A 25,730-nucleotide genomic window follows, 5' to 3' on the forward strand; every position below is an offset into this window, starting at 1 on the left:
TGCTGCCTCCACATCCCATCCAAACACTCCCAGGGAAGTGAAGTCAGGGAGAAAACTCCTGACAGCGAACAGGCTGGGTGGGAAGCCATGAGCGATACCTGCCATGAGATGACACCTGCCGACCAGAGCCTGACCTGGGTGAGATGAGGCAGAACTGAGGGGGGCTCACACAAGATTTTTGCGGTTTTCAGCTTTTTCCATATAGTTTCTGAGTCAGTGTCACTGACTCCTCACCTGTGCGGGTGCCTCTTGGGATCTTCCTTTCCTCGAAGACCTGGAGATCTGGGACCCATGGCTCTTCCCCTGCTTCCAGCTGGGCTATCAGGTCAGGTTTGGGAAAGGGGAGTCCTGCTCAGAAAGTGAAATCAGGCATGAGCAGAATGCACTGAGGATTGGTGGCGTATTTTTCACAAAGGGCGCACATCTGAAGTTTCAAATGACCCCATGCTTTCCTGGGGGGTTGCGGGATGTGAAGAGATGGAAACATGGTCACTGAGTCCCCGTGGGAGAGGCCGATGTCTGGTGGAGGAGGAGTTATCACACCCTCACTAGGAATTTTCAGGATCTTTGTCCTCTGGGGGACTTGCTGAGGCACCATACAGCTCCGGTGTTAAACACCTGCCTATGTCTGAACCCCGAGAGGCCAGAGCCCTCCCCAGAGATGGAGCTAATCCCATGAAGGGAGGTACACAGAGATCCTGCGTTTGAGCGAGAATTAATGCAGAGGGGATAATACACTGCTCCTGCCCCCATGATAGCTGAAGGGATGGGGATGAATTAGCATGTCCATTAGGTCCATGACTCCCCTATCCCATTGGACAGGGTTTGGAGGTGAATACTCCCTCCTATGGGCTACGTGACCCACTCCCCTATAATCTAAGTGACCAGGGAAGAACCTGACCAGAGGCAGAAATCCAGGCCCCATGGCTTCACATAGCTGAGGGGACAGGAATCCTTACCCAGCGTGGTCACAGTCTCATAGTTCTCCTGCATGACGTCTCTGTAGAGGGCTCTCTGAGAGGGGTCCAGCAGAGCCCCCTGCCCCACGGTGAAATACACAGCCACCTCCTCGAAGGTCACCAGCATCTGAAACAACAGGTGCCCCCCACTCAGTGCCTGCTGCCCCTGGCACAATCCCACTATTCATGGGGGAAGAAACACAACACTAGGACAGGTCTGGGAGGCCAGAGGAGCAGAATCCCACCCCACCCTGATCAAAGTAGCCAGGAGGCTGCAGGGAACAGAGAGAAGGGGAGAGCTCCTTGTCCCTCCCAGCAGACAGAGGAGGGCAGGGTCTTCTCATTTACCACCCACCGACTAGGCACAGGTGGAGGTGGGAAGCAGAGCTCTGGGCAAGGAACAGGGACAGGACCTTCAGCACCTTCCCTTTGTATTTCATCACAGTCTCTGCCCAGGGGGTTCAGGCTCCAGCCAAATGCTAGAAAAGAGCAGAATCAACGGAGCAGCAAAGACTGGGTGAGCAGGGGCCGTTTATGCAGAGTCACCATCCTACCCCTCCCTAGCCCTTACCCCAGAGGTCTTTCCCATCACCTGCAGACTCTGGCTCAGGAGTTGATGCCGGGAGTTTGGGGATGCCCTACTGGGCTTGTTCCAGCCCCAGGAGGACGTCCCCCGTCGTCTGGCCATAGAGGGAGGTTTAGTGATGGTCTGTCCCAGCACAGACCCCACTGCGGGAGCAGCGACTGCTCAGCCCGGCCTCCCAGATCACAACGGAGGCAGCCGCAGCATCTGCCCCAGGAGGCCCAGCGAGCTCCAGGGCTTCAGTATCCTGAGCTCAGAGAGAGGCTGACACCGGCCTCCTCGGCCTGAGCAATGACCAGACCCTCTGCTGGGAGCAGCTAATGACTGAGTCCCCCTGTGCTGCCCCCGCAGCCCCCAGGGACAGTCAGGCCGATGCTGATCTCATTCACCCATCTGGACCCACAGTGGAACCGGAGACCCAGATCAAACCGGAGTTTCATACATGAACCAGAACCGAACCCGAGCCATAATTTTCTTTTATTGACTGAACCGACTGGGGAAGGGAAGGGAAAGACGGGGGAGGGAGGGACATCAATTAAAATAAAGATTCAGCCTTTTTTTAAAAAGAACGAGGAGGACTTGTGGCACCTTAGAGACTAACAAATTTATTTGAGCATGAGCTTTTGTGAGCTACAGCTCACTTCATCGGATGCATGCAGTGGAAAATACAGTGGGGAGATTTTATATACACACAGAACATGAAACAATGGGTGTTACCATACACACTGTAACCAGAGTGATCGCTTAAGGTGAGCTATAACCAGCAGGAGAACGGGGGGGACACAAGGACCTTTTGTAGTGATAATCAAGGTGGGCCATTTCCAGCAGTTGACAAGAACATCTGAGGAACAGTGTGTGTGTGTGTGGGGGGGGGGGGGGGGGGATAAACATGGGGAAATAGTTTTACTTTGTGTAATGACCCATCCACTCCCAGTCTTTATTCAAGCCTAAGTTAATTGTATCCAGTTTGCAAATTAATTCCAATTCAGCAGTCTCTCGTTGGAGTCTGTTTTTGAAGTTTTTGTGTTGAAGAATTGTCACTTTTAGGCCTCTAATCGAGTGACCAAAGAGATTGAAGTGTTCTCCGACTGGTTTTTGAATGTTATAATTCTTGACATCTGATTTGTGTCCATTTATTCTTTTACGTAGAGACTGTCCAGTTTGACCAATGTACATGGCAGAGGGCCTTGCTGGCACATGATGGCATATATCACATTGGTTGATGTGCCGGTGAACGAGCCTCTGATCGTGTGGCTGATGTGATTAGGCCCTGTGATGGTGTCCCCTGAATAGATATGTGGACAGAGTTGGCAACGGGCTTTGTTGCAAGGATAGGTTCCTGGGTTAGTGGTTCTGTTGTGTGGTTGCTGGTGAGTATTTGCTTCACTCTGAGATAGCGCGTGTAAGCAAGGACAGGCCTGTCTCCCAAGATCTGTGAGAGTGATGGGTCATCCTTCAGGATAGGTTGTCGATCCTGGATGATGCGCTGGAGAGGTTTTAGTTGGGGGCTGAACGTAACGGCTAGTGGCGTTCTGTTATTTTCTTTGTTGGGCCTGTCCTGTAGTCGGTGACTTCTGGGTACTCTTCTGGCTCTATTCAGGAGACACCATCATAGGGCCTAACCACATCAGCCACACTATCAGAGGCTCGTTCACCTGCACATCCACCAATGTGATATATGCCATCATGTGCCAGCAATGCCCCTCTGCCATGTACATTGGCCAAACTGGACAGTCTCTACGCAAAAGAATAAATGGACACAAATCAGATGTCAAGAATAACAACATTCAAAAACCAGTCGGAGAACACTTCAATCTCTCTGGTCACTCGATTAGAGACCTAAAGGTGACAATTCTTCAACAAAAAATCTTCAGAAACAGACTCCAACGAGAGACTGCTGAATTGGAATTAATTTGCAAACTGGATACAATTAACTTAGGCTTGAATAGAAACTGGGAGTGGATGGGTCATTACACAAAGTAAAACTATTTCCCCATGTTTATCCTCCCCGCCCACCCCCCACTGTTCCTCAGATGTTCTTGTCAACTGCTGGAAATGGCCCATCTTGATTATCGCTACAAAAGGTTTTTTTTTCTCTCCTGCTAGTAATAGCTCACCTTACTTGATCACTCTCATTACAGTATATATGATAACACCCATTGTTTCATGTTCTCTGTGTATATAAATCTCCCCACTGTATTTTCCACTGCATGCATCCGATGAAGTGAGCTGTAGCTCATGAAAGCTTATGCTCAAATAAATTTGTTAGTCTCTTAGGTGCCACAAGTCCTCCTTTTCTTTTTGCGGACACAGACTAACATGGCTGCTACTCTGACACCAGCCTTTTTTAAGCTCAATCTTTAAAATAAATAAATTTTTAAAAAAACCATGTACAGCGATCTTATTTTCATTTAAGAGAGGACAACAGACTAGCCAGTGGGCTGGTGATGACCCCAGAACGGCCTGCCCTAGGACAGTGAGAAGAGAAGGGGGCCAGCCCACAAGACCAGGGAGGGAGAGGGGAAACTTGGGAGCTGCCTGCACACTATGGGAGTCAGAAGGGGGGGCCCAAAGGTAGATGACCCATCTCTGAGATGCCCCCCGGGGAGAGAAGGGGTTGGATGCTCCCTGGGCCGTGAAGTTCACAATAACTCGTCAAGAGCAAGGGTAGAGGTAACAGCTCCCCAAACTTCCCCACTTCAACAGGCCTCCTCCCACCATCACCAGCCCCTGGGGCAGCTCCTCCCTCCAGTTGCCCCACTTGAGGCAGGGTTCGTGCTGCAAACTCCCACTGAAACTGCCTGCAGGGCCAACTCCCAGCCCCTGCTTGGGGCACTGTCTGATACCCACCTTCATGCCCCCCCTCCCTCTCCCCGGAGCTGTTCTCTCTTTTCACCCATCCTGGCTATAGCAGGCTCACATCCAGAGCCACTTTCTGCCTGGGGGGCAGGCCAGTCTACCTGCAGCACCGTGTGTTCCTGCTGATGCCGCTGACCCAACCCTGCTGCAGCAGAGAGTCCCGGGCCGGGGTCTGAGCAACTCTTGGAGCTCCGGGAGTTCTGCCAAGACCTGACCACCTCAGGCCATGAGCTTCACCTGACAGGGTCGGAATGGAAGGCGAAGGAACACTGGGACGTTGCACCCCATAATACTTTATGGAAATATGCTTATGAGTGTACATGTGACATAACTGGAATATGTTTTATGCTAGATACGCCATGTAACCTATATTTGCAAAGGTTCTGATCTACTGAATGTATTCCTCCTATTCGTATGCATGGATCATTTGTATATCTGAAGTTACGAGCATTGACTCTGTGCTTGTATTTAAAATGTTTGCTGTAGGAAGCACATCAGGCAGATTTGGTCAACGTAGTGTGAAGGGGTTATTCAAGTAATTGGGAGCACTTAACTAACAATGGACTTTGGGAGACGCCAATCCAAATCTGAGCTTTCCTGGGAAGGTTCATACTAACACGTAAACAATGGCATTGGCCTGCCAAAAGCCTAATCATTCAGAGACACGTGACTTGCCCAGGTGGCTAGAGACCCCGTCTTGTGACTGTGATGTTGCACAAGAGAGAGAATATAAAAGGACCTGGAAACCCCTCCATTTTGTCTTCAGCTGGCTCAAAAGATAGCCTCTCCACCCCCAAAGAATACCTGAAAGAAACTGGAACAAAGGACAGTAACTACAGGGGTGAGAGTGATTGCTGGACCCAGACTAGGAAGGAGTCTAGTCTGCTAAAGAAACTTACTGGAACATCTCTGAGGGTGAGATTTACCTGCATTGAGTTTCCTACTGTATTAGGCTTGGACTTGCGTGTTTTTGTTTTATTTTGCTTGGTAATTTACTTCGTTCTGTCTGTTAATACTTGGAGCCACTTAAATCCTATTTTTTATATTTAATAAAATCACTTTTTGCTTATTAATTGACCCAGAGCAAGTAATTAATTCCTGGGGGAGCAAACAGCTGTGCCTCTCTCTCTATCAGTGTTATAGAGGGCGAACAATTTATGAGTTTACCCTGTATAAGCTTTATACAGAGTAAAATGGATTTATTTGCTGTTTGGATCCCATTGGGAACTGGGTGTCTGGGTGCTAGAAACAGGAGCACTTCTTAAGCTCTTTTCAGTTAAGTCTGCAGCTTGTGGGGGACGTGGTTCAGACCTGGGTCTGTGCTGGAGCAGGCTGGCGTGTCTGGCACAAGGCAGGGTAGTGCAGTCCCAGGCTGCCAGGGAAAATGGGCTTAGAGGTAGTCTCATCACATCAGGTGGCAGTCCCAAAGGGGTTTTTTTTGACCCAGCCTGTCACAAACATGTCACAATTGCACTGACGCCTGAGAGTGACAACAAAGAATTTTTTCCATATGAATGACTGACCATGGGTAACTTTCTGGTGCATGGTTAAAATGCCAAGTGGAAATATCAAAAATCTCTTCTCCATTTCCTGAATTCTTACTACAGTCAATGAAAACAATTAGAAAGAAATCTGTTGGAACTGACATTTTTCTCTCATATATAAATACCCTGATCCTAGAGAGCCATTCCCACTGTCCGAAGAGGACAAACTCAAGGCAAAATTTAATTTCACCAAAACATGGATGAAGATGGAAATGCTTGAATCAGAAGTCAGAAATAATGATGTCATAGAATCAATGTCAGACAGGTCTGAAATTGAAAAATGAAAGGGAAATTCTGAACTCTTGTCAAATCTCCAAAAAGAAAGTGATATCTGGACAAAGGAAAGCCCAGGAAAGGATTGGGCCAATTTCTGATTCATAGAATCATAGAATATCAGGGTTGGAAGGGACCCCAGAAGGTCATCTAGTCCAACCCCCTGCTCAAAGCAGGACCAATTCCCAGTTAAATCATCCCAGCCAGGGCTTTGTCAAGCCTGACCTTAAAAACCTCTAAGGAAGGAGATTCTACCACCTCCCTAGGTAACGCATTCCAGTGTTTCACCACCCTCTTAGTGAAAAAGTTTTTCCTAATATCCAATCTAAACCTCCCCCACTGCAACTTGAGACCATTACTCCTCGTTCTGTCATCTGCTACCATCTGCTATTCATTTGCATCTGAGCCACATCTCAATAAGAAAACCTGCCAAACTACTGGGAGCATCAGAAAAACGTCAGCATGCCTAAGCTGTATCAACTAGCAAAGCTTGTACTGGCAGTTCCAGCAACACAAGTGTGTGTTGAAAGAACATTTCCAGGCCTCAGATGTGTCCTTTCACTGCAGAGGCCCAACATGACAAAGCAAACCTTTAAAGATGTTATATTAGGTTGCTCAAACAAATTGTTCTTCAAAAATAATCGTGGTTATTTGACAACACAAAAACAACAGGACAATTCATGTAAAGTTAAAAAATAAACAGTCAAAAACCAAAACAGTTTCCATTTTAAGTTGCAGTCCTCTTTTTTGAATTTACCTCCACCAAGATTGAAACAAGATTTGAACCAGTAACTGAACTTTTACTTTTGTTTCGAGTGGCTAGAACCAGAAATGAAACTGAACATATTGAATGGAACTGAACCCAAACCTGAACCAAACCTAAATCCCAACTGGGCTCCTTGCCTGCTGTTGCTAGCAGTGACTCTGGTTTCACACAGAATCCTGCACAGAAATCAGAGCAGGACCCTGTTCAGTCCCATCAACCTCCAACATTTAACATTCAGGAGTCAGACCCTCAAAATAATGAGATTGTTCCCTACCTCATGGGCTAGGGGAGCTGCCATTGTATCTCTCCCCATCCCTCTCCTGCCCTCTGGCCCTGCCCTTTCCAGCCAGTCTCCGCTTGCTCCATATTCTCCCTCCAGCCTCCCCACAGCCCCCCTTTCCTTAATCCCCCCTCTCAGAGTTTCCCTCTAGTCCAGCTCTGCTCCCCTGAGCTTCAGAATTCTCCCCCTGCCCCAATACCTGTGTGTTCCCCCAGCCTCCCTTCAGCAGCCCCACATTCCCATGGTTCCCCTCCATCCTGCCCCTTGCCCCCCTCTTGCCCCCTTTCACATCGCTGTTTCCCCACACACACACATCCCCATTCCCTCCCACCCCTGGCTCAGAGCCCCCTGCCCCTCTACAGCCCCCTTCTGACTCCAACCCCCCCTCTGACTCCCTACATATCGCTGCCCCACTCCCACTCCCTCCAAACCCTGGGGCCTGCAGCAGCTTCCCTCTGCCCGAGGCAGAGATTCACAGCCAGCCCCACTGGGAGCAGTCTGGGGCCCCCGCTCCCAGCACAGGCTGCACCGGGGGAGGTCTCCCCTTCTCTCCACATGGGGCACAGCCAGGGGGCGGGGCTCAGGGTCCCAGTCACGGGGGGCCGGGCTGGGATCTCTGCACGGGGAGAGTCTCGGGAGGGAGCAGCGGGAATGTCCCTCCACTGCCCACAGCCAGGACTCGGGGGGCCCGAGCGGCAGCAAGCGAGGCCTTGGGGGCTGGCAAGGAACGTGGGTTGCACCACACCAGAGTCCGTGCAGAGACTGCAATTCACGCCTGCTGCCGGGCTGGGACCGGGCTTGCTCCGCCCGGTGCCTCCTGAGTCCTAGCGAGCTGGATTGCACTGGGTGTGGCCTGGGTGTGTCTGTCTGTTATTGTTATTTTTTATTGTATCATCACCCCCAAGAACTATTTGCACTCTCCCTAACCACTGGACTATCAAGTCATTCGTGCTCTCTTCTTGGCACGTTCCTTATATTCAAATATTTATACAAAGTGGAACAGCTTCAACATGAAAGACTGGTTAGACTCACATCAGAATATCCCATAACCCAGTGGTTAGGGCACTCTCTAGAGAGGTGGGAAATGTCTGTTCAAATTCCTTCTTATGGGGCAGAGAGGGGAACTGACCCTGGATTTCCCAGTGTGATTGATGTGGCAATTTCCTGCAATATCCTTGAAAAACTTTACTGTATTCAGTGTATGTGTTGTTGTTGGCTAGGACGGCATGTACCCTCGCTAGCAGGGAGATGCGACCGGTACAAGACTTGGAAGTTCAAAAGACGATGTTGAAAACGTGCCAACCAAATATGGGCTTTTGGGACAGTGAGTGTAAAGTGGATTTCCTGGGGAGAAGTTAATGCAAATGACCCAGGTCCGGTTTTGCGAACACCCAGCTTTTGGAAACTGCCCTGAGGAGAGCCATTGTCTGCGGATCACCTGCTCCAAAAGGCGAAGATCGAAGTGCGAGTGTGGTCATGCAGGAGCGCTGGGAATGGCTCCGAGCGCTTGAAGCCTGCCCACACCAGCGCTTTAGAGCGCAGCAAGTCTGAGCGCTTGGGGTGGTGATTTTTCACACCCCTGAGCCAGCAAGGTAGAGCGCTACAAAATGTAAGCGTAGACAAACCCTTAGGCTTTTCAGAGCGCTGAAACTTGTATTGCTCGCGGGGGGGGGTTCACACCTCTGAGTGAGGAAGTTTCAGTGTTGTAAAGGGCCAGTACAGACAAGCCCTAAGACAGATTTGAGTTGTAGCCATGGAGAAAACCCAGCTGTGGGGTTTGAAGGGCTGACACCTACCAGTGGCCAGGGGGCTGCAGGGAACAAAGAGAAGGGGAGATGGAGGAGTGCGGGGTCTTCTCATTTACCACCTACCTACTAGCCACAGGCTGAATGTGGGAAGCAGAGCTCCATGCAGGGAACAGGGACAGGAATCCCAGCACCCTCCCTTTGTATTTCTCTGCAGTCTCTGCCTAGGGGATTGAGGCTCCAGAACTTTGCTCTGTTTTCCCAGCCTTGTCCAGGGGCTTGTTTCTTGTTTTAGAAATGGGGGAATGTTCACCCCCACCACCCACCATGGGCCTGTTAATAAATCAGGCCCTAGACTGAGCAAGACCCAGCAGGTTTACCAGACCCTTTTTCCTCCACCTCACCCTGAGCGTTTCCTGACCCTCCCCCTCTACAACAACCCTCCCCAGCAGCTCCCCCAAAATCCCTACCTGAGCTGGATCCACCACAGCCATTTCCCTGTCCCGGCCCCGAGAAAGATGGGACGGTCTGGAGCAAAACGGGGTCGTTATTCTGCAGCCTGTCAGGGCGAGAAGGGAAATTCGGGAGATTTCTGAATTAGTGTTAGTCCATTTCACACCCCGATTCCCCCCAGGCTCTTTCCCTGCAGACACTCTAGACTCTGCCATGCTGGGAGAAGCCTCAGTGACGTCATTACAACACAGACCTGACCCCTACCACTGGGACTAAATCCAGGAGACACATTTACACCCTCCACGGAACAGAGCTTCTGAGCCAAATACTAGAAAAGAGCAGAATCAAAGGAGCCACTTTGGGGTATCACCCCTGACACTGTCCCCAGGGCAGCACATTCCCCCAGTAGCGCGGGGACCAGGCGGAGGCACGAACTAGCTTTTTCTCTCCCTGCCCCTCCCCTTCTCCCCAGGACAGTCACTGCCCCGGGGCGGGGGGTTGCAGGGAATGGGGCTGGGCAGGGCTGGGAGCCGGGAACCTCCCTCCCCCCATTGCTCCTGCTGCCCCTTCCAGTCTCTCCACTTTCCCAACTGCGCGGAAGAACTGGTCGCTGTCCTGGGGGTGTTTCCTCTCCAAAAGCTACTGCCACTGGTAACAGGGGGGTGAGTCTGGGAGCGTCGGGGGCCGCAGCTCTGGGACTCACAGTCACCCGGGAACAGACATAGTGTGAAGAGGGGCCATTTATGCAGAGTCACTTTCCTGCGGGCCCCCAGCACTTCCCCCAGGTGTCTTATCACCTGCAGTCTCTGGCTCAGGAGTTGATACCAGCAGAGCCCGGGGTTGGTTCCAGCCCCAGGAGGACGTCCCCCCTCGGCTGGGCACAGGGGGTGCTTTAATGATGGTCTGTCCCAGCACAGACCCCACTGGGGGAGCAGCGACTGCTCAGCCCGGCCTCCCAGATCACAACGGAGGCAGCAGCAGCATCTGCCCCAGGAGGCCCAGCGAGCTCTCAGGCTCCAGTATCCCAGGCTCAGAGAGAGGCTGACACCGGCCTCCTTGGCCTGAGCAATGACCAGAGCCTCTGCTGGGGGCAGCTAATGACCGAGCCCCCCCTCTGCTGCCCCTGCAGCCCCCAGGGACAGTCAGGTCAATGCTGATTTCATTCGCCCATCTGGACTCACACTGGAATCGTCAAACTGGTATTTCACACATGAACCGGAACTGAATCGCAACCATAAATCTGTGTTACCGACTGAACCCGAATGGAACTGAACAAAAAAAAGAAAAGGGGGGGGGCTGGAGGGGCTGTTAAAAGTTAAAATAAAGATTCAGCATTTTTTTAAGCTCATTATTAAAAAAACCCAAAAAACTACATATAGTGAAAAGAGAATGAGAAGGGGGCCAGCCCACAAGTGCAGGCTTGGGAGCTGTCTGCACACCATGGGAGGCAGAAGGGGGCCCAGAAGTAGATGACGCATCTCTGAGATACCCCTGGGGAGAAAAGGGGTTGGATGTTCCCTGGGCTGTGACGTTCGTAACAACTCTTCAAGCCCAAGGGCAAAGGTAACGGCTCCCCAACCTTCTCCCCTTAGACAGGCCTCCTCCCACCATCCCCACCTCTGGGGCAGCTCCTCCCTCCAGTTGCCCCAGCTGAGGCAGGGCTCATGCTCCAAACTCCCCTCCCCACTGAAGCCACCTGCAGGGCCTGCTCTCCGCCCCTCAGGAGACTGATTAATACTTACTAATGATAATGATTCATGATCTGGAGGATGGCGTGGACTGCACCCTCAGCAAGTTTGCAGATGACACTGAACTGGGACACAAGAATCCCAGGCACCGCTACAGACTAGGGACCGAATGGCTTGGCAGCAGTTCTGCAGAAAAGGACCTAGGGGTGACAGTGGACGAGAAGCTGGATATGAGTCAACGGTGTGCCCTTGTTGCCAAGAAGGCCAATGGCATTTTGGGCTGTATAAGAAGGGGCATTGCTAGCAGATCGAGGGATGTGATCATTCCCCTCTATTCGACATTGGTGAGGCCTCATCTGGAGTACTGTGTCCAGTTTTGGGCCCCCCATGACAAGAAGGATGTGGAAAAATTGGAAAGCGTCCAGCGGAGGGCAACAAAAATTATTAGGGGACTGGAACACATGACTTATGAGGAGAGGCTGAGGGAACGGGGATTATTCAGTCTGCAGAAAAGAAGAATGAGGGGGGATTTGATAGCTGCTTTCAACTACCTGAAAGGGGGTTCCAAAGAGGATGGCTCTAGGCTGTTCTCATTGGTAGCAGATGACTGAACAAGGAGTAATGGTCTCAAGTTGCAGTGGGAGAGGTTTAGGTTGGATATTAGGAAAAACTTTTTCATTAGGACGGTGGTAAAGCACTGGAATGCGTTACCTAGGGAGGTGGTGGAATCTCCTTCCTTTGAGGTTTTTAAGGTCAGGCTTGACACAGTCCTGGCTGGGATGATTTATAGATTCATAGATATTAAGGTCAGAAGGGACCATTATGATCATCTAGTCCGACCTCCTGCACAACGCAGGCTACAGAATCTCACCCACCCACTCCTGCGAAAAACCTCTCGCTTATGTCTGAGCTATTGAAGTCCTCAAATCGTGGTTTAAAGACTTCAAGGAGCAGAGAATCCTCCAGCAAGTGACCCATGCCCCATGCTGCAGAGGAAGGCGAAAAACCTCCAGGGCCTCTTTCAATCTGCCCTGGAGGAAAATTCCTTCCCGACCCCAAATATGGCGATCAGCTAAACCCTGAGCATATGGGCAAGATTCATCAGCCAGATACTACAGAAAATTCTTTCCTGAGTAACTCAGATCCCACCCCATCTTACATCCCATCACAGGCCATTAGGCCTATTTACCATGAATATTTAATTACCAAAATCATGTTATCCCATCATAACATCTCCTCCATAAACTTATCGAGTTTAATCTTAAAGCCAGATAGATCCTTTGCCCCCACTGCTTCCCTTGGAAGGCTATTACAAAACTTCACTCCTCTGATGGTTAGAAATCTTCATCTAATTTCAAGTCTAAACTTCCTGGTGGTCAGTTTATATCCATTTGTTCTTGTGTCCACATTGGTACTGAGCTTAAATAATTCCTCTCCCCCTCCGGTATTTATCCCTCTGATATATTTATAGAGAGCAATCATATCTCCCCTCAATCTTCTTTCGGTTAGGCTAAACAAGCCAAGCTCCTTGAGTCTCCTTTCATAAGACAAGTTTTCCATTCGTTGGATCATCCGAGTAGCCCTTCTCTGTACCTGTTCCAGTTTGAATTCATCCTTCTTAAACATGGGAGACCAGAACGGCACACAGTATTCCAGGTGAGGTCTCACCCGTGCCTTGTATAACGGTACTAAAACCTCTTTATCCCTACTGGAAATACCTCTCCTGATGCATCCCAAGACTGCATTAGCTTTTTTCACAGCCATATCACATTGGCGGCTCATAGTCATCCTGTGGTCAACCAATACTCCAAGAAAAGGAGTACTTGTGGCACCTTAGAGACTAACCAATTTATTAGAGCATAAGCTTTCGTGAGCTACAGCTCACTTCCTCAGATGCATATCGTGGAAACTGCAGCAGGCTTTATATATACACAGAGAATATGAAACAATACCTATTCCCACCCCACTGTCCTGCTGGTAATAGCTTATCTAAAGTGATCATCAGGTGGGCCATTTCCAGCACAAATCCAGGTTTTCTCACCAGCTATCTTTCTCACTGGGCTATCACCAGCAGGAGAGTGAATTTGTGTGGGGGGGTGGAGGGTGAGAAAACCTGGATTTGTGCTGGAAATGGCCCACCTGATGATCACTTTAGATAAGCTATTACCAGCAGGACAGTGGGGTGGGAGGAGGTATTGTTTCATATTCTCTGTGTATATATAAAGCCTGCTGCAGTTTCCACGATATGCATCTGAGGAAGTGAGCTGTAGCTCACGAAAGCTCATGCTCTAATAAATTGGTTAGTCTCTAAGGTGCCACAAGTACTCCTTTTCTTTTTGCGAATACAGACTAACACGGCTGTTACTCTGAAACCTGTCAATACTCCAAGGTCCTTCTCCTCCTCCGTTATTTCTAATTGATGCGTCCCCAGCTTATAACTAAAATTCTTGTTATTAATCCCTAAATGAATGACCTTACACTTCTCACTATTCAATTTCATCCTATTACTATTACTCCAGTTTACAAGGTCATCCAGATCCTCCTGTATGATATCCCAGTCCTTCTCTAAATTGGCAATACCTCCCAGCTTTGTATCATCCGCAAACTTTATGAGCAAACTCCCACTTTTTGTGCCGAGGTCAGTAATAGAAAGATTAAATAAGATTGGTCCCAAAACCGATCCTTGAGGAACTCCACTGGTAACCTCCCTCCAGCCTGACAGTTCACCTTTCAGTAGGACCCGTTGTAGTCTCCCCTTTAACCAATTCCTTATCCACCTTTCAATTTTCATATTGATCCCCATCTTTTCCAATTTAACTAGTAATTCCCCATGTGGCACGGTATCAAACGCCTTACTGAAATCTAGGTAAATTAGATCCACAGCGTTTCCTTTGTCTAAAAAATCTGTTACTTTCTCAAAGAAGATAGGTTGGTTTGGCACGATCTACCTTTTGTAAAACCATGTTGTATTTTGTCCCATTTACTTCAATGTCCTTAACTACTTTCTCCTTCAAAACTTTTTCCAAGACCTGGCACACTACAGATGTCAAACTAACAGGCCTATAGTTACCCGGATCACTTTTTTTCCCTTTCTTAAAAATAGGAACTATATTAGCAATTCTCCAATAAATTTAGTTGGGGACTGGTCCTGCTTTGAGCAGGGGGTGGGACTAGATAACCTCCTGAGGTCCCTTCCAACCCTGATATTCTATGATACCCACCTCCAATCCCCCAGCCCTACCCCAGAAAAATATGTTTCTCTCATACATATTGTGATGGGATCCCCAGGGTGCAGCCTGGGACTGTGGGACCGCTGTGCCCCCAGAGTCTCTCCAGCCTGGGCTGTCTCTCACAATGCCCTGCTAGTGACCAGCAGCAACCCCTCCCGGCGCTGTGATCACTCAGCACAACCACATGGGGAGACCCAACGCCCAGCTGGATTGCATGAAAGCTCCCAGGGCCACTCCTGAATCACACAGAGAAAGGCCACAGCCAAATCCCCCCAGCTCCCAGCACTGTACCTCAGGAATATGCCGCCTTTGATTGCTCAAGATGAGCAATGCACATTTATTAACTGGTTCACCACTTCAGCAATGGAAAGCGGATCTACACCAGCCGTTGCAAAACCTGAGCAATGTGCCACACACTTCATACAAACTCACTGGTGAAGATAAACAGTAAAACAAATGTACTGACTATAAAAGACAGATTTTAGGTGATATTATGTGATTGGTAACTAACTCTGGCTTTTTAAACTCTCACCCCAATTAGCAAAGGTGAAAGTAGGCTGGTGCACCCCGGAGCGGCGCCCCGGTAAGAGAGCGGCTGGGGCTCTGGATGCTGCCGACCGACCAGTAAGGTTTCAGTGCTGGTGCTGGGCATGGGCAGCCCACCCCTCCCCTTCTGCCCCCTTTCCCTTCTACCCTCCCCCAAAGGATCCCAACACCCCCCCCCCCGTGACTCCCAGCCCCACTGCATGACGGCTAGTGGCGGGGGGGGGGGTGAGGCCCCAGCCCCAGCGGGCCCGAGCCAGCAGCCCCAGGCCCTGGGTGATGCGGCCACAGCACCCCCAGGCTCCAGCCACAGGACTTGGGTGGCCAGGCAGCGCGGTCCCCAACATCCTGGGGGGTCCAGTGGCCGGGCAGCGTGGTGGCCGCACTCCCAGACCCAAGCTCCCCACAATCACCCCAACCCCCTACCCTGAGCTTGCCTGAGCCCCCCGCCACGTCCCCCAACCTCCTGCCCTGAATTCTGCACAACCCACACCCTCCAATCCTGAGCCCCCAATCCTCTGCCCTGAGCCCCTCTCCCCAAGGGGGGGGGTTGCGATACAACAGTACCCGTAAGAAATTTAAGTTACTTTCCCCCCTATTAAACTAGGCAACAACTTGACTAGGCTGTTTTTCTCGCCCCCACTGGATATTGCAGTCCTTAATAGAATCATAGAATCATAGAATATCAGGGTTGGAAGGGACCTCAGGAGATCATCTAGTCCAACCCCCTGCTTGAAGCAGGACCAATCCCCAATTTTTGCCCCAGATCCCTAAATGGCCCCCTCAAGGATTGAACTCACAACCCTGGGTTTAGCAGGCCAATGCTCAAACCACTGAGCTATCCCTCCCCCGCAATATACAGATTTCACCTTGAAATCTGGGCCAGTCCCCTCAGTTGGAGTCTTCAGAGTGTAACTTGTTGCTTGCAGCATAGGTGGGTGAAGGAGGAAGGCCAAGCATGGCCCCGTGTTTGGTTTTTATACCCTTGGTCCATGTGCTTGGAGAATACAAGTCCAGGCACGTCTATACAGTACAAACCAGTATTGCTGAGTTTCTAAGCAAGGTTGAGCAATTCTCCCTACTGTAGCCTCATGAGGGTGAGTCACTGCATTGTAACTCTGTTGCTGGACAATGGCTGGTGATTTCTATTTAACAGCACCCTTCCAAGGGTTGGTTACCTCCCTTTGTCATTATCTCTGTAAGCCAGTATCTGGGCACCTCCCAAACCCACAGCATATTTTAGTGACAATCTCATAACTTCATATGCACTAAAGATATTCGTATTCAGATGGAACAGTGACTTTCAGCCAACCATAACCTTTTCCCTGATACCCCACCTGGCATGCTTTATAGGCATTATCACAATTATATCCAGAGGAGGACATATGGGAGTCAGAAGGTGTTCCCCCAAAGTAAAGAATGTCACACACATATCTTGATCCGAGATGTCAACCCCCACTGTCAGCAGAGGACAAAGTCAAGGCAAAATTTCATTACACAGAATCAATGTCAGACGGGTCCGAAATTGAAAGATGAAATGGAAATTCTGAACGCTTGTGAAATCTCCAGAAAGAAAGCGATATCTGGACAAAGGAAAGCCCAGGGTTGGGCCAATTTCTGATTCATTGAGATGTGGCTCATCTGCAAATAAGAAGAAAACCTGCCCAACTGCTGGGAGCATCAGAAAAATGTCAGCATGCCCAAGCTGTACCAACCGGCACAAATTGTACTGGCAGGTCCAGCAAGACAAGTGAGTGCTGAAAGAACATTTCCAGGCCTCAGATGTGTCCTTTCACTGCAGAGGTCCGATATGGCAAAGCAACTGTTTAAACAGGTTATCTGAGGTTGTTCAAAGAGTTTGGTTAGGAAAAAATAATCATGTACATTTGACAACAGAAAAACACTCGGAAAACTCATGTAAAGTTAAAGTCACAAAATAAAGAATCAAAAATCAAGACTGTTGGCATTTTAAGTTCCAGCTGTTTTTTGGGGTTTACCTCCACTGAGATTGGGATAGAATTTAAACCTGTCACTGAACTTCTATTTTTGTTTCTTTGGGTGGCTTGAACCACAAATGAAAGGGAACACACTTTGAATGGAACTGGACCCAAACCTGAACCAAACCTAAATAAATCCCAGCTGGGCTCCTTGCCTGCTGTTGCTAGCAGTGACTCTGGTTTCACACAGAATCCTGCACAGAAATCAGAGCAGGGCCCAGTTCAGTCCCGTCAACCTCCAACATTTAAGATTCAGGAGTCAGACCCGCAAATACTGAGATTGTTCCCTACCCCATGGGCTGGGGGAGCTGCCATTGTATCCCTCCCCATCCCCATCCGCCTCCTGCCCTCCCCAGCCAGTCTCCGCTTGCTCCGTATTCTCCCTCCAGCCTCCCCACAGCCCCTCCCCCCACACCCCCATTTCCTTCCCTTTATCCCCCCCCCGAGTTTCCCTCTAGTCCAGCTCTGCTCCCCTGAGCCCCAGAATTCTCCCCCTGGTACCTGTGTACCAGTCCCCCCTGGTACCTGTCCCCCCCCCGTGAATCCCTGTCCCCCAATTCCTGCCCCCTCCACATCCCTGGGCACCCCCCCGGCCCAGGCAGGGAGCCGGCCCCCCCGGGGAGAGCAGCCGGGCCCCCCCGCCCCGCACGGGCTGCCCCGGGGGGGGCAGGTCTCACCTTCGCTCCACGTGGGGCACAGCCGGGGCGGGGCTCGGGGTCCCAGGCGGGGCGCGGGGGGGCCGGGGTCTCTGCACGGGGAGGGTCCCGGGGGGGGGCGCGGGAATGTCCCGCCCGCAGCCAGGGCCGGGGGCTGGCGAGGACCGTGGGTCGCGTCGCACCGGAGTCGCACCGGAGCCGCCGCCGCCGCGCTGCGCTTCCTGCCGCCGGGCGCTGACCCCGGATGGGTTGTGCCGGGTCTGCCCGGGGCGGGTCCGCACCGCGCCCGGGGCCGGGTGGGGCCGGGCTGGCCACGTCCTCCGCTGCCTTGTTCGGGTCTCCGGCGGCCTGCAAACCGCCCCCCCCCCAATTGCACTGCCCCCCCCGAGCCGCGCCCCCGCCGGAGGCTGCAGGGAGCGGGGCCCTCCCCCGCGTCCCCGGTTCGCGGGCGGGCTCCGGGTCCGGGTCCGGGTCGGGCTCCGGGTCTCCTTGCTGCGCCGCTTCTGCCTCTCCCCGCCCGGCAGTCCCGGGGCTGGGGGAGCCGTGCCCGCCACCGGCCGGCCCTTCTGCCCCTTCCCAGCTGCGAGGCGCGGGGTTCCTGGCGTCCCCACCTCGGCCCTTCTCCGTCCCGCGGTCCGGGCCGGTCTCACCGCAGCCTGCTGCCTCTCGCCGGTCCCCAGAGCCGTGATGGATGCGGGGCCTGCCCCTCACCGTTTGCTGCCTCCCCTTTGCCCAGCAGTGCAGTATTACAGTTTGGGGAGATCAAAAATCGTGAGTCCGACCCCCCCCCCAAGCCTTGGGATGGGCCCCCAAATGGTAACATTTTAATATACGTTTGCATTGTGTTTTTAGGTCAGGGTGTGATGTGTGAACTCCCCCTGCCCAGCTGGGGCCTGCGCATGGGACAATTATGTCGCCCACTCTCCCACATGCTGGGTAGGGTGATTTGGGTCCCTGCTGCAGGAGCTCTCGGCCCCACATCAGCCCACCTCCTGCCCAGCAATTAATCCTGTCCCCCTCCAGCCCCCCATCAGTTCTGTCTCCACCCATCCCCCATCAGTTCACATGCCCCTTATAGGCGGTGTGTGAGCCCCCCTTTGGGGAGGCTAGCCATGCAGCCCCCACCCCTTCTGCCCGAGCCCCCCTACACCCATTGGAGCCTGACCCCCCCAACATACCCCCCACCCCCAACCCCCCCCAACATCCCCCCCGAGCCCTCCTCCCCAATGGCTGGAGGACCCCATCTGAACAGCCCCGGGCCACCGGCCAGCCTCAGGGCCAGCTCGCCTGCCTGCCAGCTGCCCCCAGTGTCAGGTTGCCTGCTGGCCCCAGCACTGGGTGGCCACCCAGCCTTAGCATCAGCCAGGTCACTGGCTGATCCTCTGCCACTTGCTGGCCTCCAGCCGGAGCTGGACTGCCACTGGCTTGGAGAAGAGGGTGCAGCGTGGGCAGGAACCTACCAGATACTCCTGGCTTCTCTTCTCTCGACTCAGTTTCAATCCCAGGAGTTTTTCTCTCTCCCCTCAGAGTCTTCTGATGGATCTGGCTTGTTCCTGAATCGTCAGAAATGATGTGGTTGGTTTGATTTTTATTTTTATTGGTGAACCAAAAAAACCTCCCCAACCTAAAGACAGACTTGTCTCTGCTGGTGGCTGGAGAAGGTTTATGATGTCAGAGATGCCAAGGAAGTGGAGTCCTATTCATGGAGCCTGGGAATATTTTATATTTGACCTCGTGTCTCCCCTGATTTACACCAACATGAAACTGGGGTCACACCCTTGGATTTTCTTTCACGGTGTGAAACAACCTGTTTTGGAGAAGGTTTAACTGACAAAGTGACAGCAATCCCAGAAGCCTGCCGGGTGAGAAATCTGGGCTGGGATTCTCAGCGGAGCCCAACTCCCACTGACTGTAAGCTCTCAAGCCTCGTGGATGGGACTGGCTGGACGGGACTGGTCGTAGCACTAGGGCAAACCCCATTAGACGTTCTGGCTTTTGTTGAGAACGGTTGGGCTTGGCCCGAGCGCTGTCCTGAGCCCTTCCCGTGGCAATGCCGCCTGGGCAGCTATTCCACAGCTCCCAAGAAAGCTGCCAGCAGCGGCGGGTTCTGGCTCTCACCGGGGGAGAGCAGCGTGAGGACTAATGGAGCCTCCAGGGCGGTCGCCTAGGGCGCCAAGTGGTTGGGGGCGGCCAAAAGCGCGCTCCGGGGCGATGGTGGAGCGGAGGTGAGCTGGGGCAGGGGGTGTCACAGGCGAACGCACTGGGAGCTGGTTCCCTGATCTCTGCTCAGCCACAGATAGAGGCTTTGCCTGCATCCCGGCTCTCCCCTGCTGAAGCCCAGAGACACGTGCTCTCTGATCCTGTGACCAGCCCCCCAAGAGCTGGCAGGATTGGCTGCCCTGGCCCAGGGAGGTGGGCTGGACGTTACTCCCAGAGGCAACCTGTGGGGTGGTCATGTGTGTCCCCCCCTTTACAGTGTGCCCCCTCAGTATCAGGAGGCATACGGAGCTTAGGACAGACCCCTGCCCTTCCCCCCCAGCCTCTGCTTGAACCAACACCGATCAGAGAAAAGACTTGCAGAGAGCAGCGAAGGGTGGTGGCAGACACCTAAACCCCTCCTGACAAGGGTGATAGAATTAAGGCAACTCCCGTAGCCCCATCTGCATCAAAGATGGGATAAGGAGGCATCTCCATTAGCACACAGAATGGAGAACAGAGATTCCAAGGCAAGAACCGCACTGAACTCTGGGAGCAGAAAAGCAGGGAAGCATGGCATCATGGGGGATCTCTGCTCCAAATGTTAATGGACATACGCCAGCCCACATCCAGCTCAGCAGTTATCAGACTAATTCTAGTCATGAATCCTCGACTGATGCCCAAAATATTGAAGCAGCCTAATTGCATTGTAAGCTCCCTGGAAGGAACACCACCCATAGCCAAGAGTGATCAGCTCCTATCGTCTAGCCTAAAGAAAACCCTTGAGTCATCAGTTTACCCATAAACAAATCTAGTGTTCTCCCTTGAACCATTGTTGTTTCTCTACAAAACCTCCTACCTATATTCAAGTAAGTGTTCTGATGCCTGGATCCAAACTCTGTTTGTTTAGGCTCTCCTTGTGTAGTTATCACTATTATCCAATAAATAACTTTTATGGTTAAGCTGGTTGCTTCCCTCTCGCTCTCTCTCTCTGAACTTTACTCTTTCGTGGTTTTAGCTTCCTCATTTACTCTGCAGCAACGCTTCTCTTATCTAAGCTAAAGATCTCTGTAGCGCCCAAAAATCCTGTGGGGTTTGCTCATCAAGTGGGTTACGACCAGAACAATTGTAACGTGAAAGTGGGGATAGGGACGTGCTGAACCTGGGACATACGAGGGTGGCAACTGGGAAGTGCTGCTCGATCCAGACTGTTGAGTCCAGGGGCATACAAGGGTGGCAGCCTGGAAGTGCTGTTTGACCCCGCCTGCTCAGGCTTACTCTATTCCTGTGCGGTACCTGTGGCATATAAGGGGTCAGCTTGAAAGTGCTGATTGACCTGGTCCACTCAGACTTGCTCTGTTAATGTGTGTGTGTGTTCATCTGGTTCTGGGGCTGGAGGAACCCAGCCCTGGGGAACCTAGGTCCTGCAGGATCGCTCCATTGGGGGGGGACTTGCAGAAAGGAGAAGTAGAGCTCCATATGAAAACACAAGCAGTACATCGATAGAATTACAGAACCCTGCCCCCTTCCCCCCCACCGCCCCCGAAAAGTAGCTGGAATAAAGGAGAGTACCAACGGGCACATCTGGTAACAGCTGAGTGGGTGCAGCGCTGACCCAAGCAGCCAAGTATGCACGTGCATGAGCCCCATGCTAACTGCAGCGGCTTTATGCTGATGTAACTTGCATCAGCGACAATGTGTACAGTAGATGGGCCCTTAGGTGCTGAACTGTATCGGACAGGTGGGGCTTAGCATAGGCAACGCGTGGGGTGGGGGCAATGTGAGGTCCAGTGCCCACCTCGGTCCTGCTTGGCCTGGCGGGGGGTTGGAGGTAGGGAGAGAGGCTCTGTCCTTCTCCTGCTGCGCGTTTGGCCCCTCTCCCTGGCTGGCAGACGGGCCCAGGGGGAGCGGAAGGATGGGATGGAGCCACTTCTGATGCGGAAGATGCTTATGCTAAAGGAAGGTGGCTGCTCTGTGCAGCGCAAAGGCTGCCTGTGAGAACCCAGCTGTGGGACTGCCCCTTCTGCTCCCCACCTGTGCCCAGGGGCCGAGCAAGGCCCCATCCCAGGTAGCCGGGGAGCAGAGGGGGTGGGCCGCCGCTGCCTCCCCAGCTGGGCTCTCTCTCGGACACCTGCTGCGTTGCCCAGAGGAGGTGACCCGGAGCAGTCACCCGCAGCCTGTGTGTGAAACAGTCCCGCGCCCTGCCCGGGCCTGGACCCAGCTGCCAGGGAGAACAGCCAAGGGAGCTGGAAATGTGCTGGGGACAGGCACCGTGGGAGAAGGACAGAGTCCCCTCACTCCCACAGGTTACAGTGGTGGGGTGGGGAGAGCACGGCTGGGCGCAGGGCAGGGGTGTCACAGGCAAACGCACTAGGAGCTGGTTCCCTGGTCTCTGCTCAGCCACAGATAGAGGCTTTGCCTGCATCCCGGCTCTCCCCTGCTGAAGCCCAGAGACACGTGCTCTCTGATCCTGTGACCAGCCCCCCAAGAGCTGGCAGGATTGGCTGCCCTGGCCCAGGGAGGTGGGCTGGACGTTACTCCCAGAGGCAACCTGTGGGGTGGTCATGTGTGTCCCCCCCTTTACAGTGTGCCCCCTCAGTATCAAGAGGCAAACGGGGCTTAGGACAGACCCCTGTCATCAGCATCTCCCATTGGCTAGCTTGGGGTTCTCCCCACTGAGCTCGCTGGCTTTTGTGGATCCCATTCTAAGGCTCCCCTCTCTCGTCATTCATTGTACAGAGATCCTAGGCACCTGACTCAGGCTTTGTGGGTCACACCGCTGTTCCTGTGACTTTCTAGGCATCTGAAAGTTTGGCATTGCAACACTCAGCATCACAACTCTTAAGTCCCTTGGTGAATTTAGCCCTTAGGTCTTTTCCTCATAGTTAAAAAAGGGGGTGTCTGTTTTGTTTCCTACCGAACTACAGATTCTGTGTTGAAAACTTGTTCAATATGTGTTCTAGGTGTTGGAACTAGGGGAGCTGCCATAGCCCCTGGCTTGAAGTGGTTTCCATCATAGACAGGGTTAACAGTTTGCTTCAATGGCTCTCAGCACCCCCACTGCACAAATTGTTCCAGCACCCCTGATATATGTAACAGAGACAATGGGGGGAAGTCTGTACAAGGAACAATGGTCAATTTTCTGCCTAACAGCTTGTGTTTCCAAGGCCTTCGTAAGTATTTCAAATACTGTTTACAATGCTTTGCACTATTTTCACAGTTTTGTGTGCATTAAATGTTTGTTTGCTATAGAAATGGTATGGCCTAATCTACAATCAAAAGAGACTAATAAAGAAATAGCAATGCCTTCCATCAGAGCTTTATATACAACTGTCTGGAGGTTTCACATTATAGAATGTTCCCCCCCACACACAAAAACCCGTCTTTTTTTGTGTCCAAATTCAAAATAGTGATTTCACAATGGTAGCAAAATGGTCCAGGAATGCCCCATCCAGCACAATTTGCTGCCCCCGCCCTAGAGGATGGGAAAGAAGACAGAGGCAGCAAAGTTTGACGGGGGCAGCAAAGGAAAATATCTACTTGTCTGTAACTGCGACAAGTAACTAATTGGGCCAGAAGGGAAGCAGTTTGTAAGTTACCCCATAGGTCCTCCGCAGCCAGGATGGGGTCCCTTGGGTGGGGGGGGGGACGACGAACACAGAGGAGCTTCTCATAGGCTTGTGCCAGGGTGTCCAGGCCTCCTAGGGTGACCAGATGTCCCGATTTTATAGGGACAGTGCCAATATTCAGGGCTTTTTCTTATATGGGCACCTATTACCCTCCACACTCTGTCCTGATTTTTCATACTTGCTGTCTGGTCACCCTAGCCCCTCCTAGGGTGTTTGGGATGCTCGGTGAATGCGACTCTGGATGCGGGGGGAACCCTCCTCGGCTTGGATGGAAGTGAAAAGAAATGCAGATCGCTGGCTGTGACAGGGTACACCCACCGGAGTGGGGGGTGAGAGAGCAGGACGGGGCGGGGGAGCTGGGAGTCAGGATGCCTGGGTTCTTCCAGCCAAAGGCGAGCCCCAGCCTGCAGGGCCGGATTAATTTTCTGTGGGCCCAGTGCCAAACATGTTTGTGGCCCCCCTGGGGCAAGATGCAGGGGGGCGGGACGGTCAGTCTCCAGAGTGAGGGGCGGGCTGGGGGCAATGAGGCCCAGTGTGGTGGGAACAGCCCCGCTCCGCGCAGCCCAGCAGGAGGCACCATTTACAAACCTGCAGCTGCCGGACGCACGCTGGCCTGCCCAGCCCTGAGCTGCCAGCATACCCCTTCCCCTTGAGGGTGTGTTGGATCCTATTAAAGAAGTTCTGTATTAAAATCACAAATGAGTTTGATTCCCCGTAGTTCAAATTCCAGGGTATTACTAATTAAGAGGTCTCTTGGTTTTTGGTGCTGTTTCTCTCCCTCTATGTGTGAAACTTGCAAGCTGCTAATTGCGTTAGTACATGCTAAGACAGAGTCTGTTCTCAAAGCAATTCACAGAGAGAGAGACCCAAAGCAATACTCTGTAACAACAGAAACAGCACCCAGAGACTCCCCGCCCTTTTGTTGTATTAACAATTGTGATTCAAATAGAGATAGAGGATGTATGTGGATGCATGCTTGGTGTGGATAATAACTGAATGATCAGGGAGGTGCCAGCCTAAGAATCCAGTGTCCATGGGCTGAAGAAGGCGTCAAGTGGAAATAACCAGAGGACCCCCGGAGGGCAGACTGGAATCCACCCAACAGCTTCAAGAATGGGAGAACCAAAGAACAAGATAACATCTTGGAGCACGGAGCCGTCAGGAATGTGCTATCTGCTGATTGATTCAGCAACAGCATGATGAAGCAATTCTCCCAGACTGGCATAGGAAGAAATTCCTATAAAAATAGACTCTAGAAAGTGAGAACTTTGGGGTCTGATTCTGCAAACCAACTTCCAGGAGCATCAGATGAGCATCTGACAAGGCCCTGCTCCCTCTTCATGTCCAGGCCACCTGGCCAGTGGCTTGGCATGAGCAACTCTAAGGCTGGTAACTATGATAACAACCTTGCAGAACCTGTGTGTGTGTGTGTTTGTATGAATGAATGTGTGAATAAATATGAGATTGAATGGAATGTTATAGCTATAACTAACTGCTTACTGTGATTCTTTCTGTATTCACAATAAATGTGGTATTTTGCCTTTTTCCCTTTAATAAGATCCTGCTGGTTTTTATTTTATTGGTATAACAGGTGGGCCTGCACCACACCGCCCCCCCTGCCTAGTGCCCCACCCTTATGCCCAGCTTCCCCTCGCCCAGAGACCTCCCCCGCTGGCCTCCCACCACAACTGCACAATATTATAAAATTCTGCAAATTTTATCTGTCAATAAATAAATGTGGAGGCTCCAACATGGCAGTGAGGAGCACAGGTCACTGGCTGCATGGAGGTGGGAGTTTACCCTGCAGCCTCCGCCGACCCCACGCCGGGAAAGGGACTTGGCAGTGAAGCTGCACCTGACCCTGACACAGTGCAAGGGCCAGGCCTGCCCCAGAAACACCCTGGGGCCCTGCCCCCCGTGCCCGGCGCACCAGGTGTGGGTGAGCAGGCTCAGCAGAGGGACTTAGTGTGGGGGGATCCAGGTGGAGGTAAGAGAGTTCTCTGTGGGGCAGTCTGGGTGGGGGCGGCTCAGTGGGAGATCTGGATACACAGAAGCTCATTGGGGGCGGTTTCCAAGTGCAGGGGCGCAATGGGACTCTGCAGGGGATCCAGGTGAAGGTGTTTGGGGCTCAGTGGGGAGGGAGTCTGGGGGACTCATCAGGGTGGTACAGATGCAGGGGAGGTAGGGTTTGTCAGGGTGAGGGTTTGATCGGCCTGCTGAACAAGGGAGCCCCAGCTTCTGCCAAGGGGATCTGCATGCTAGGCCCCCCTTCCCCCATCCCCTTCTCTTCCCCATCCCCTGCCCCTTCCCCACCACTACATCTCGTCCC

The 25,730-nt window shown here is 52.2% G+C and overlaps 1 protein-coding gene and 1 long non-coding RNA gene across 2 annotated transcripts in view; one reads left to right on the top strand and one right to left on the bottom strand.

Annotated features, from left to right (window-relative positions):
- Window positions 1-17,914, bottom strand: part of LOC140895278 (uncharacterized) — a 57,641-nt gene extending 39,727 nt beyond the window's left edge. Inside the window, exons 1-4 of the mRNA XM_078848049.1 lie at window positions 17,598-17,914; window positions 9,480-9,568; window positions 960-1,086; window positions 235-348 (exon numbers count right to left, since the gene is read on the bottom strand). Coding sequence (XP_078704175.1) covers window positions 235-348; window positions 960-1,086; window positions 9,480-9,503 — 265 coding nt within the window. The 5' untranslated portion in view covers window positions 9,504-9,568; window positions 17,598-17,914. The remainder of the gene's footprint in view (window positions 1-234; window positions 349-959; window positions 1,087-9,479; window positions 9,569-17,597) is intronic.
- LOC144929138 (uncharacterized) lies at window positions 17,812-20,734 on the top strand. The gene is made up of 2 exons (XR_013634450.1): window positions 17,812-18,392; window positions 19,104-20,734. It is a non-coding gene; the product is annotated as an uncharacterized LOC144929138 (long non-coding RNA).
- Window positions 20,735-25,730: the final 4,996 nt, after the last annotated feature.

The sequence above is a fragment of the Lepidochelys kempii genome, chromosome 11 (genome assembly GCF_965140285.1).
Source record: "Lepidochelys kempii isolate rLepKem1 chromosome 11, rLepKem1.hap1, whole genome shotgun sequence".
NCBI classification, from domain to species: Eukaryota; Metazoa; Chordata; order Testudines; family Cheloniidae; genus Lepidochelys; species Lepidochelys kempii.